Genomic DNA, 12,232 nt, shown 5'->3' on the forward strand with positions numbered 1-12,232 from the left:
TTTCCTTTCTAAATTTACATCCAGTTGGACTCAAACATCACTGTCTTTTAAAAAGCAGGTTTGTCAGAAAACAGGAGTGCTTGGAAAAGCACAATGGGCTTGTCTATACCCCTTGCTTTTAAACAAATAGTATTTGCCTGCACAAAGAGAAATCCAGGCCAAGGAACAGAAAGACTGGTCTTAATGAAACTTTGAAAGACGTCTCTGGAAAAGAAAAAAACCCTTTATTTAAAGGTAAATTAGAATCTTGGGTGTACCCCCACTGTTTGGCATCAACCAGGACAGATTAGAGGTAAGTATAAAAACCAAGCCACAACAAGCAGTAATGAAATTTCTGCACACATTCATATTTTTGGACAGCAGTAGAATTCTGACATGGTAATGAAACTTACCAGTGACATTTGATGCATCTATTTAACAAAAAAAAAAGATTCTGAAAGATAATACACAAAGGGATTCATCTGTTAATACAAAACTAACCATGGTTGTTACAACTCCACTTGTGTTACACCAGACAGGTTGTTGGGTGTTTTTTTTTATAGCAGTGATTACACAGGATATTTAGAATGCTAATATAATGCAAAGGTGAGAAAGAGGCGCTGCAGCTTCTCTGCAGCACAGAGCTAAATCACACAAATTCCTTTTTTACAACTTGCAACATCAAAACCTACAGCACTCAAGATACAGTCTTCAGAGAACGGTCTGCAAAGTGTTTTTACGAGGAACTACCTTTCCCATTCTTCAGGTTTGATATATTACACAAAGGATCAGTGACAAATTCTGCCCGCATTCTTCAAAATAAGTGTTTCTCTCCTGCTGGCCCCTTCAGAATAGTCAGATTTATACTGCTTTATGTAACAGAAAATCCTTCAGTATTGTTCCATCTTCCAAAGTACATTAACAGTCCTCTGATATGAAGCTCAAGGTCACTGTGCAAGTCAGTCAGATGGCCTTCAGCCCTTTCTTCCTTGTTTTGGGTTTGTTGGTTTTGTTTATGGGTTTTTGGCTTTTTTTTTTTTGCTGCTGTGTTGCCCAGTTATAGAACCTTACTGGTGGAGAGTATGGCAGTGGTCATGTGCTCTGCCTTCTTGATATTTTCCACTGCTTAATTCATCATAATAAAGTTAGATTTGCAATGAGCTTAAAAGAAAAAAAAATAATGTTCAGTACATTACTCTTAGGTTTATCTGTTTGCATGTGAATTTCTGCATTATGTAAACAATTACTATTTTAGGGTCTGGACAGATGTTTTTGTTTTAGGATAGGAATGTATTACGACAGACTACTTCCCTTCCTATCCTTTCTTTACTACAGCGCTGGTTCTCAAAAAGCTGATTTGTCTCCAAGTTCCTCACTACTACCCAGAGATTCTTGCTTAAAAGGAAAATTGCTAAACCCATGCCCCTAAAGGGGAAGTTATCTGTGAAAGTGTCTGGCAGGGACTCCTATTTTTAGCAATCCTCCTCCTAACCATTATTTGCAAGTTGTAACAAATATAAAAGGAAGCAGGTATGCAATGAGTAAGCATGACTTACCTATAAACTCAGTGACAGGATCATGTTCGCCTTCTGTTTTAATAGTTCCTGCAATACTTTCATTCTCCAGGATTGGAAGAAAGAGCTGTACAAAGTCTGATGTATATGGAGGAGCAATCACATCCAGCACCTGAAACAACAGACAAAAAGGGGTTATTCTGCCAGTTAGAGGGGTAGCAGGGACAATATTTAATTCACAACACTAGTCTTGAAAGCATACAAATAATTGCATTTAAGACCTCTCGTTCTCCATACAAGTAATTATGTATTCTTGTGGTACTCTACCCAGTACTTTAATACTTTCAGGAGTCAGTAGGACTAAGTCACATCCTAGCAAATACTGATATTACATACATTGCTCAAAATTTGATCTTGTATCTTAAAACATTTTTTCATCTCAGGCAAGCTGATTTAATATCCAAAGACATACAACTGATACTAAAGTTTATTTCTATATGATAGTAAACACAGTTTTTGCTGCTGACCTCTGTAACAAAATATCTGATGAGAGAGATATCTGTATCTAGCTTCTCCAGGCATTTGCGGATATAGCTGACAACAGGTAGGACATATCCTCGACTCAGTAAGTGCACCATTCTGTCCAAGAGAGTCTTCTTCAATTCCAGCTGATGGTGGGTGTCGGAGTGGAGGAGGGGGAAGAGAAGAAACCAACTGATTAGAACTTCCTTTTGAAAGCATGCAAGTTTTATTGCTCATTCTTACCGATTCAGTATCTTCTATGTTACTTTTTAACCATACCATATTCCTAAATTAAAGTCTTAAGTCCTGTGACAGCAAAAGCTGTTATCTTGAATAAGTGTAACTGATATGAAGGAACACAAATACTGAATCCTTTGATAATCACCTGCTCCATTACATCAAGTTGCGAATGTTCTGTTTCAAAGAGCTTGACAAGAAGTTGTAGAACTTGGGGATGAAGCAGCTGATGGCATGTACTGATCTGCAAACAATCAAGAAAGTTAGATCCTCAGAACTTCCATTTAGAACCAATGTGCCACTCTTTATTAGTCAAGTTTACATTGATGTTCAGTGCCAGATGTAAGTTCTTTCAGAAAAGCATTCCACTGTTTCCTTCTTTGATCCCTAAGCTTTCCTTAGAGTAAATAATGTTGAGATGACAAAATCAAATAATTAACTCTGGATAGAAACAGATTAATCTCTGACTGTTTACTGACTTACTGCAAGTGACAGGCATCCAGTGAATTAGAGGTACTGCCAGTTGCAAGCGTCAGAAGTCTTTTTACTCTCCAGCAAGATTTTATACACGCTTTTACCTCATCCAATAATGCCAGATGTACTGGAGTGTGATCAGTCTGCAGCTGGAAGTACCGTGGTTCTGACACTGTCCAATCCACCCACTTTAATACACCCATTGCCACCACTGGGAACCTACAGAAGAAGAGATCACTTTAGCACAGGAGCATTAAAAAGAAAAACAGAACAAAACAACCCAAAACCCAAAAAGGCCCACCCCCCCGAAAAACCAAACCAAACAACCCCAAAACAAACAAAAAACCTCCCAGTAAATGTAAAAAAAATAATCTTTCAGTATATTCTAATGGTTGCTAGTTTCAGTTTAACTTACAGCAGAATTCATAAAGCTCAAAAAATTTTGTCTGAAAAGTTGCCAGCACATCAAGGGCAGGGCAGGAAGATAAAGACACTCCCTGATCGGCAAAAAACATGCAACAAAGTTCTTGTACACTCCAATTTTGTTCTGTTTTATTCAATGTCGCTATTTCATACCTTTAAGAGAAGAAAGGGCATATCTCTTGCTAGGAAAGCTTTATGAGGAAAACAAAATATTCCTCCATCTTTTGCCAGTGGCAGAGAAAAGCATATTCTGTGACACAAGGAGGACAAATTGTCAGTGAAAGCCAGAATCTATGTCCTCATAAGAGAGATTCCAAAAAGTCAGACGTACAATTTTGAAAGCTACTTTCAGACCACATCTTCACACATTCTACAATGAGGATGTTCTCAGAAAGCAGCCCACAAAGGCCTTGCCACTTTAGCAGTACTGCGCCTCCTAAATAACACTTTCCTTCCAACAACTGAAGCTTGGGACCGGTCTCCCTCCTCACCTGATGCACTGATAAAGCGTGCTCAGTTCTGCAACCAACTCTGATGCTCCTTTGTTCTCATTGCAACATAGATTGTGAACAGTTTCAATGGCTTTTGAAGTTGACTTGAGTTCATCCTTGTTTATGCTGACTCTCTTGTTCTGGAAAATTGCAAAGCTTGAATATAAGAGTCATGAATACACAGGATGCCTTTGGTTATTTAAGGAAAGGAATTGTAACCTGTGATAAGCCTAAGATAACATCATGTTTCTCAAAATGTAGGCTCAAATGCAAGTTTCAGGAGAACTAAGTATCAATGAGCTGAAGTACGAGGACATTTGCTTTATTTAATTCCCTAAGAATTACTTTATCCACTTCATAGAATTAAATACCTTCTTCCTCTGAAAAAGCACGTACAGTTCTAGGAGCAGAGAACTGCTACTGATAATGTCTGGGGGGAGGCGAGGAGCAAAATACTCAGTGCACCCAGACTTCTGTAGTACAGGATCTACACTTTTAGTCATTTCAGTTGAAGCCAGCAATATTTCATATTAAAATAAGTCAATCAAGTTAAATATATTATTTTAAACTGAGTAACTTTCATGACCATACATTTTCTTCAGCACAGACTGGCCATTGTAGGTAAAAATAACGTTATTCACAGAACTGAACATTACCTTTTTCCACATCTCTACTACACTAGCTGCATATGCCAGTATGTGAATGTATTTATGTTTGTGGTCCTGGTTGATCTTAGCACCCGGCTTAAACAATGACTGCATGAAGAGGTCCAGAAAGGCAGGTACTCGAATCTGTGAAGAAAAGGAATGGTTTATTAGAGCCTGAGAATTATGAGAGGTGACCAAAAATGTAATTTTTGCATCTGATACACCTTGCATAGAATGAGATATAACACATTGCCCCTTGGGAGTAGGTTAGACAGTTTTCTGAAGAGACCCAAACTTCTGACACTATTAAAAAAAGAAAGAAAGAAAGAAAGAGTTACAGACTATATTGCTACATTATCTAAATGCCACCATTTGTTACCAGAACGCACGTTAGAATGAGGCTGTGAGAAATGTGAAATGTGCCATTTAGGCCTACTTACAACAAATTGCAAAACTGAGTTGGGTTTTTTAATTATTTTTTAATAAAAGAAGTTAATTAATTCCTTGCCATCTTTATCTCCTATTGAGAGGTTCTTTATTTAATTTAATTATATGTAAAAAGACAACTTAGAATGATTTAAAAAATTAATCCACAAACTGATGCAAAATAGAATACAAGTAGTAGGTTCACATTTAAACATTACTTAAAATTATAGAGGGATGAGTCTGAGTGCTAAGTTCTATTGTGTGTCGCTACAACACTTCGCACAACAAGACCTCATATTTCTAAATGCTGCTGTAACAGAAGTAAGTTTCAGAGGTTATAAAAAGGTAACTACTAACCAGTTCTACTGGAGGTGGGTCCATACTTGTAAACATTTTGAACAGGACAGTGATATCTGCTGGATTCAGAGCTCCTTTGGACAACATTGCGCCAAGAGCCTGACATGCTCGAGGATAGGAGGCTGCAGTACCCAATGCTAAAGTGATCTGACTAGCATCATGGCCTCTAGATGAAGAGCAAACATACATAGCAATTTATTTTCTTAATTTGGACATTTTAGTTTTAGCCTTCCTGAGTCAATAGGGCACATCCTATGGAATACAATGCCTACAGGCAGAACCCCTTATCCTGGGTTATTATAGAAATAGGACTCTATTTCCCTTGTTTGTTTCCAAAATGTTCATCGAACAACAAAAATATATAATTTTTAATAGGTAGAAACTTCAATTCTTTGCTCTTCTTATTTCAGGTCTCCCAGTACAGGACGTTGAACTTTTCTGTTGTTCTACACATTAAAGCTTGCTACAAGAACTGCTCTGTTTGAGCTAAGAATTCTCCTTTTGCTGGTTAAAGGAAATCAAGAACGAGCAAAAGACAGCAGTTTACAAAATCCAGTGATTTACAGCTCACTAATATAACTCCCACTTACTTCTCATGAGCATATCGCTGAACCTCCTGAGCAATCCGTCTGACAGCGGACCCTCCTTGCTCTTCTTGGGCTAATATGGACATCATAGATTGAGCAAAGAGGTACGTATGTTCTCCATGGCACACCATCTTCTGTGAAAGCACACATCAAAAACCTTATCAGTCAACAAGAAATAGGCAAGTATGCTCTGTGATTACATTGCCTAAATAGCAAAGACTTCACCAAAGTCTACTAATCAAAAGGAAAAAAAAAGCCACAAACAACTAAAGAATAAAACCAAAACCCAACAGCGAATAAGAAAGTACAGAAAAGCCCAGTACCACTATGCATCGATACCCTGCAAGAAGAAATGGCTAAATTGAGAACTTTGTTTCTTAAATGCCAAAATTGAGAGGAAATTCTGTCCTACTCACACTCAGTACTTTCTCGCCAATATTTTAAAAGTAAGAGAAGTACAAAGCCATCCAAAAATCATTATGCTACTTCACAACACAGAACATATGCTGGGCTGATTCAGATGGCAACTTTCACACTAACGTGGATGATAAAAGAATTATTTTAATTTGCTGGGGGACTGACTACACTGATCCTTACATCTTGCATTAAACATGAAAGACAATATTTCAACCCTCACCTTTTTACAATCCATTTAATAAATATAAGAAGTGTCATGTAAGCAACCCAAAGAATTCTTGGTCACAGAATGATCAAAAAGCATAGACTTCTATTTTTTAACGCAGATATATCTTCTCTTCAGAAGATTTTGTACGACTTGATGTCAAGATCCTCTACAATCCCACAATTTGTATATCCTAACCAGAAAACACTATTTTCTTTCCACATAAAACGGAAAACAAAACAAATCAAAAAACTTACAGCAAACTCAGGGAGGTTTTTTTCAAGGTTTTCTTCTCCTCCATCTAATATTGTTGCCAGAGATGTACGCAGGACTCTGGAAAATACTTCTAGTTGCTGACATGCTGTTGAAACACTGGTTATTTCCCCTTGGTACCCAGCATCAGATATAAGCTATAAAAATAAAAACATCACAGAAAATTTGTATTATTTATGTTTATAATTCATATATATTTATATTTATATTTCAGGTATTTCTGGGCTCCTCAGTTCAAGAAAGACAGGGAACTACTGGAGAGAGTCCAGCAGAGAGCTATGAAGATGATCAGGGGACTGGAGCATCTCCCTTATGAGGAAAGGCTGAGAGACCTGGGCTTGTTCAGCCTGGAGGGGAAAAGGCTGAGGGGGGATCTCATCAATGCCTGTAAATATCTAAAGGGTGGGTGTCAGGAGGATGGGGCCGGACTCTTTTCTGTGGTGCCCGACGCCAGGCCAAGGGGCAACGGGCACAAGCTGGAACACGGGAGGTTCCACCTACCTCAATATGAGGACAAACCCCTTCCCTGTGCGGGTGCCCGAGCAGGGGCACAGGCTGCCCAGAGAGGCTGTGGGGTCCCTTCCCTGGAGACATTCACCCCCCGCCTGGACGCGGTCCTGTGCCCCTGCTCTGGGTGTGCCTGCTCAAGCAGGGGGTGGGATGGGATGATCTCCAGAGGTCCCTTCCAACCCCAACCATTCTGTGATATCCTATCAAACCCAAAAACTGACTGAAATGTTCCACTGCACCAGAAATCCAGAATTTTCAAATATAGACCAAAGAAAAAAACCAAAACAAAAAAATAAACTGAACCCAAACCCCAACAAAAATCCCACAACAAAACAAAACAACAAAAAACTCAAAAAGCAGTACTTCAGATTGGGAAACTAAATGTACTACTTGCAACCTGTAACACAACTCCTCCCACCAATACACACTTTTACTGTTCTGACGTTTGAATAAGCAGTATTATGCGGGAATACATAAAAAGATACAGGCAAGACCACAGCCAATATTTGATGTCAGAACAATTAGCCCTTTATGGACATTATCATTTAATAGGCTTGAGTATACTACCTTCACAGTAAAATTAAGCATTAAACAGTCGGGATGGGCTTCTGCCAACTTGTAAAAGAGATCTCTCCATGTAGTATGTGCTATCATTTGCTCAAGCCAGGCTGGAGTCTGAAAAGATCAGAGCAATAGAGAGAAATGTAAGACTATCTAGTTGTCAAGATCATTAAATGTAAGCCTTTTACCTCTCAGGAGTCCTGTGAGTTGTTACACAGGACTTTACTACAAAGGAGGATGCAGTCAAAGTTTCTAAGTTCTCCAAGCCTCTGAGGACTCCAGTGAAATACAGTTAGTTTTCTGAAACCAGATGTTTCTTAACAAAACAGCTTTGAAGATACAATTTCCCTTCCCCCACCATCTGCTACTCCATCAGATGAAGGCATCTATGTAGGATCCACTCATGTAAAGATAGCAACACGGACTCCATGCACACCTCTCCTTCCTCTGTAAAGATGGAATCTGCTTTCCGAGGGTCAAAATGCTTGATAAGTAAGCTCTTTAAATGGTTTTCTACAGTCTCCTGAACTTGCACTGGCTCAACACCTGTGTAGAAGGAACAAAAAACTTGGCAGATGCAATCCAATCAAACATAGCAGCAACATCTTAAATTTTTCAGCAAGAACAGAAACTATGCAGAAATTTATCAACATGCAGAAGATGAGAGGACAGCCATCGGTTCTACTATCAAGACACACTGATACAGACAGATTTAGAGGTTCTCAATCTTTTTTCCTAAATGCACACTGTTTAGGATCACAGACAGGTTACACCAGTCCTTTTCCTCTTGCTCTCTTAATCAGTCACGCAAACAGCAAGGCCAGTCACCTCACAAGACCGTTACGGGGCACGATACCAAAATGCATATATCTTAAACACAAAGGGGATTACCAGGGTTGGTGCACAAACCCACCTTACTACAGACTAAAGTCCATCCTTTTAATATATTGGCTATTAGTAGCTTTGATAGTATACTACAAAACAACATACAAAGTGGTGATAAGTAGTTCTATGTTTCTGAGATCAGAATATAATACTTCTCATAAAGTTTATACTAGGTAAGGGACAAAGATACCACAAGTTAATGCTGAACATGTCTTGCAAGAGGCTGCCGAAGAATTCATAAGCAGACTAGTACTACAGAGTTCTTGTCTCAGAGAATAGAGGCATCCCTATGAGAACCTTCCATCTAACCACTGACCCACTGAAAGGGAATAGTTACTAGTAATAAGGTAATTATTATATAATTAATATTGACAAAACTACTGTTACAAAATACCATATATTGCTAATACCATGTATGTAACAGTACCCTTGCCCTTGTACATGAAAGCAAAAAGAAACTACAGTTTATGCAGTTGCTTCAACTATATTACCCTTTATAATACAGTTTATGGCCATTTCAAAATGTTCATCAGCAGATCACTTATGCTCTGAGCAGAATAAATGCATTATTCTAAAGAACTTTGTCACATACACATACAGGATGACAACTTTATAATAATCCACTTCCTGAGTACAATCACATTTGCCACCAATTCGGCTATTGCTGATAAAAGAATGACTACAGACCCAAACTATACTGTATCATTTATTGTACCTGTTTGAATGAGCCACTCTGCCAGCAAATTTACAGTCTGTGCCACTGCAGTGTAGTTTTCAGAAAGGAGCTGGATCACGTTCTCTGGAGACCCTCCTGCTTGGAAATACCTGATGAAAGGATTGGAAGAGAGCTATTTGAAAGTTATATGAAGAAAACAAAGCCAACTGAAGCCTAGATGAAGGGAAAACAATAGCACCACTTATCCGTTTTCACAGACACTTCCGTATAAAGCAGTAACACTGCATCTGTAACAGCGGCACCGTAACACACGTGAGGTCACACTCACCTCTTTAACGTGTTAAATATAGACGGCTCCATTATATAGTCTGGGGTTGAAAATTTCTTCAGGCATTCTTGCTGGACTTCAGCATCATCTTCTCCCTCTCCATCTTCATCATCTTGCTATTACAAGCACAGTCGGGTCAGCCAGCTCTCGTCCCGCTTCCCCCCGCACTCCCATATTTAGGCTGTTTTTCCCCACAGAACCTCACACCCCTCTGTTTACCACAGCAAGAGACCCGCTCCCCAGGCAAACACGGCTTCTTCACAGAGAAGGAGCAAAACCAAGCGCCGCCTTGCAGCTGTCTTCCTCCTCTTTTAACCCCCTGAAGCGCCAGGCCCCACCGCAGGGCAGGCTCCCCCGCCCGCCTTCCAGCCTCAGCTCGGAGCCGCAGACGCGGCTCCCCCCCGGCAGGGCCAGAGGGCCCGGCAGCTCCGCCGGGACCCACCGGAGACCAAGCGGCGTCCCCGGGCGGAGCCCTCCGCTCCCGGGCGTGGAGCGGCGGGAACGCTCCCCCCCGCAGGCCGCCTCAGGCCCGCCGCCTCCCTCCCGCCGCACGCCCCGGCAGCCCCGCGCCGCCGCGAAGGCAAGGCCTCCTCACCGCCCCTCCGTCCGCCTCGTTCCCCCACTCCGCCGCGCTGCCTTCGAAGTAATCAGCGTCCTCCATGGCTCCTCCCGTCCCGCCCCGAACCGAAGGAGCCGCGGCGATGGTCGCAACCAGGCCGCGACCGCCCCCGTGGGCGGAGCGGGGCGGAATGGCGGGCGGCGGGGGGGCGGTGCTGCCGCCAGCGCCGGCCCGGGTGAGGAGCGGGGCGGCCGGTGCGAGAGGCCCGTTACCCTTCCGCGGCCGCGGGGTGGTGGGGAACGTCCTTCCCCGGACCCGCGCCCCGCGCCGGGACCTGCTGACTGAAGCCGGCGGAGCGCGGCGCCGGGGCGGCCGGCACCTCCCGCCTCAGCGCTGCTCCTTGCTGGAGCAGGCGGTGGGGCCGTTCCGTGGTGAATTGGGGCTGAAACCACCCACGATAAAAATGAAATGCGGAAACGTACGCGCTGGCCCCGTGGCGGTGGCGCCCGAGGAGGTGGAGGTTCGCTCTCTCCCAGTTCAAGCAGTTCACCCCCGGTTAGTCACGGCCGGCGAGCCAAGGCAGAAAGCACAGACAGAGGGGAAAAATAATGAAGTCAGAGGGAAAAAGAAGCCAGTGGAAATTTAAAAGCGAACTTCCCCACCCTGCAAAACCTCCCAGCGCAGCAGTGGATGCTGCTCGCCTGCCTGCGGTTCTGCAACGGCAGCATCCTCGCACTTCCCCAAGCATGAGGAGGGTGTTGAGCTGCAGCAACAAGTTGATAGTAATGATCAAATGATACGGTAGAATTAAAAAAACTAATAAGTAGGAAAAAAAAGTTAAAGACTAGGAAAGATAACTTTGGTGGAATGGAAGTGGTAAGATTTTTAGGACCAGATTTTAGCGCTAAAGTTTTAGGAGCATCATTGTGCAACTCCGTGTACCCAAAATTTGCCGGAGAATAACAGTAAATAACACTTCGGCCGTTTCTCATGGCAAACAACTTTTTTTGGGGGGTTACTTTTAGCCTAAGACAAAATCCTTAAGTCTTTTATCTAAAGAAATCTTAATAAACCAACTGTAGCCCCTGTAAACAACACTCTTGGGATTACAGTTGGTTTCATATCTGGGCAGCAGAGGTCTGTGCCGTGAGTCAGGTTCCCTGTTCCCGAGGCTCTGAGGCCGTCTGTACCACACAGGGCAGCCGGTCACACAGGGTTTGCTCCCCTGAACGTGATGCGGGATCCCCAGAGCGGTGGTTGTGCTGACCTTGGGACCTTAGTACAGCCCTTCTTGGGGGTGCTGAGAGGGGACCCAAAGGAGACCGGCTGAGCTGGGGTGCTGAGCGAGGGTAACAGGCCAAGAGGGCCCCCAGCGAAGGAAGTTACAGGCGAGTGAAGAAGGGATAGGCCTAAAATGAAGAGTGACCATATAATCAGACCTTAGGCAAGGAGATAGGCATTACTGAAACGGAGACCATGTCAAAGAGAGAGAGTCCCTTTGTCTCTCTTCAGACTCCCCTTCTTCAGTTGTATGAGTTTAACTGTGAGGAAGGGGAGAGCGAGGGTGTGTTCTGGGATTTGGAGGGCAGCCAAGAGCATTGCTGATTCATTATTTAAAAGGTCCTTTATTCTCATTCAGTTTCTAACTGAAAAATAGTAGAAAGAAATTGCATAGCCTTCCATGCAGTCCATGAAATTGCTTGGTAGGAAAGGCCAAAAAAACCCTGTTCAGAAATAAGTTGTAGGATCTCCAAGAGACAGTCCTTGTTCAAGTGTGATCACTGTACTAGTTAAAGGGCTTACTGCACTTAAAATTTCTGTGTAGAAAAAATACACCACCACCTGAACTGCAGCACAGCACAAGTTGTGCTGTCATGTGCTGCCCTACAGTGGTGAAGCAACCCTTTCTGAAACATTTCTTCAACGTTTTTGTGAGCCCAGGAAAATGTTCTTTTTGCTCTATCAACAGAAAGGAAAAAAGACCTTTTTTTAGACCACAAGGCATAGATTGAAGTAGAGGCACAACAGACACATTCTCTACCCGTGCTAGCCGATTGCTTGATTACCTGCAGTCAGGAAGAGAGTAAGGTAACATTTCAACGCTTATGGAAGCACTGGCCATTTTTTATGTGGGGAAAGAACTGGGGGTGAAGTGACAGGC

At 42.4% G+C, this 12,232-nt stretch overlaps 1 protein-coding gene across 2 annotated transcripts; it reads right to left on the reverse strand.

The window, feature by feature from the left end:
* Positions 1 to 205: 205 nt before the first annotated feature.
* Positions 206 to 10,572, reverse strand: NELFCD (negative elongation factor complex member C/D). 2 transcript variants are annotated; one of them, XM_075108762.1, is made up of 15 exons: positions 10,108 to 10,572; positions 9,513 to 9,628; positions 9,224 to 9,333; positions 8,060 to 8,169; positions 7,630 to 7,737; positions 6,537 to 6,689; positions 5,661 to 5,791; positions 5,071 to 5,236; positions 4,297 to 4,431; positions 3,641 to 3,780; positions 2,831 to 2,945; positions 2,401 to 2,496; positions 2,021 to 2,161; positions 1,536 to 1,665; positions 206 to 1,140 (listed from the first exon to the last, which is right to left on the reverse strand). In XM_075108762.1, exons 1-15 carry the CDS (start codon positions 10,171 to 10,173, stop codon positions 1,106 to 1,108), a joined length of 1,752 nt encoding a protein of 583 aa, XP_074964863.1. In that variant the 5' UTR covers positions 10,174 to 10,572; the 3' UTR covers positions 206 to 1,105. The 2 variants fall into 2 exon arrangements, with proteins under 2 accessions (XP_074964863.1, XP_074964864.1); XM_075108763.1 differs by lacking the exon at positions 206 to 1,140 and having other exon boundaries at positions 1,459 to 1,665; positions 10,108 to 10,276.
* Between the last annotated feature and the right edge of the window lie 1,660 nt (positions 10,573 to 12,232).

This window comes from Phalacrocorax aristotelis, chromosome 13 (genome assembly GCF_949628215.1).
Source record: "Phalacrocorax aristotelis chromosome 13, bGulAri2.1, whole genome shotgun sequence".
In the NCBI taxonomy this organism is placed as follows: Eukaryota; Metazoa; Chordata; class Aves; order Suliformes; family Phalacrocoracidae; genus Phalacrocorax; species Phalacrocorax aristotelis.

Excerpts from the sequence above, each read along its gene's own strand:
- NELFCD (XM_075108763.1), bottom strand. The coding sequence starts at position 10,173 with ATGGAGGACGCTGATTACTTCGAAGGCAGCGCGGCGGAGTGGGGGAAC. Across the intron at positions 9,334-9,512 it reads ATATTTAACACGTTAAAGAG|GTATTTCCAAGCAGGAGGGT; the intron begins GTGAGTGTGACC and ends TCCTTTCATCAG. Across the intron at positions 2,946-3,640 it reads ACGCTTTATCAGTGCATCAG|GTTCCCAGTGGTGGCAATGG; the intron begins GTGAGGAGGGAG and ends CTTCTTCTGTAG.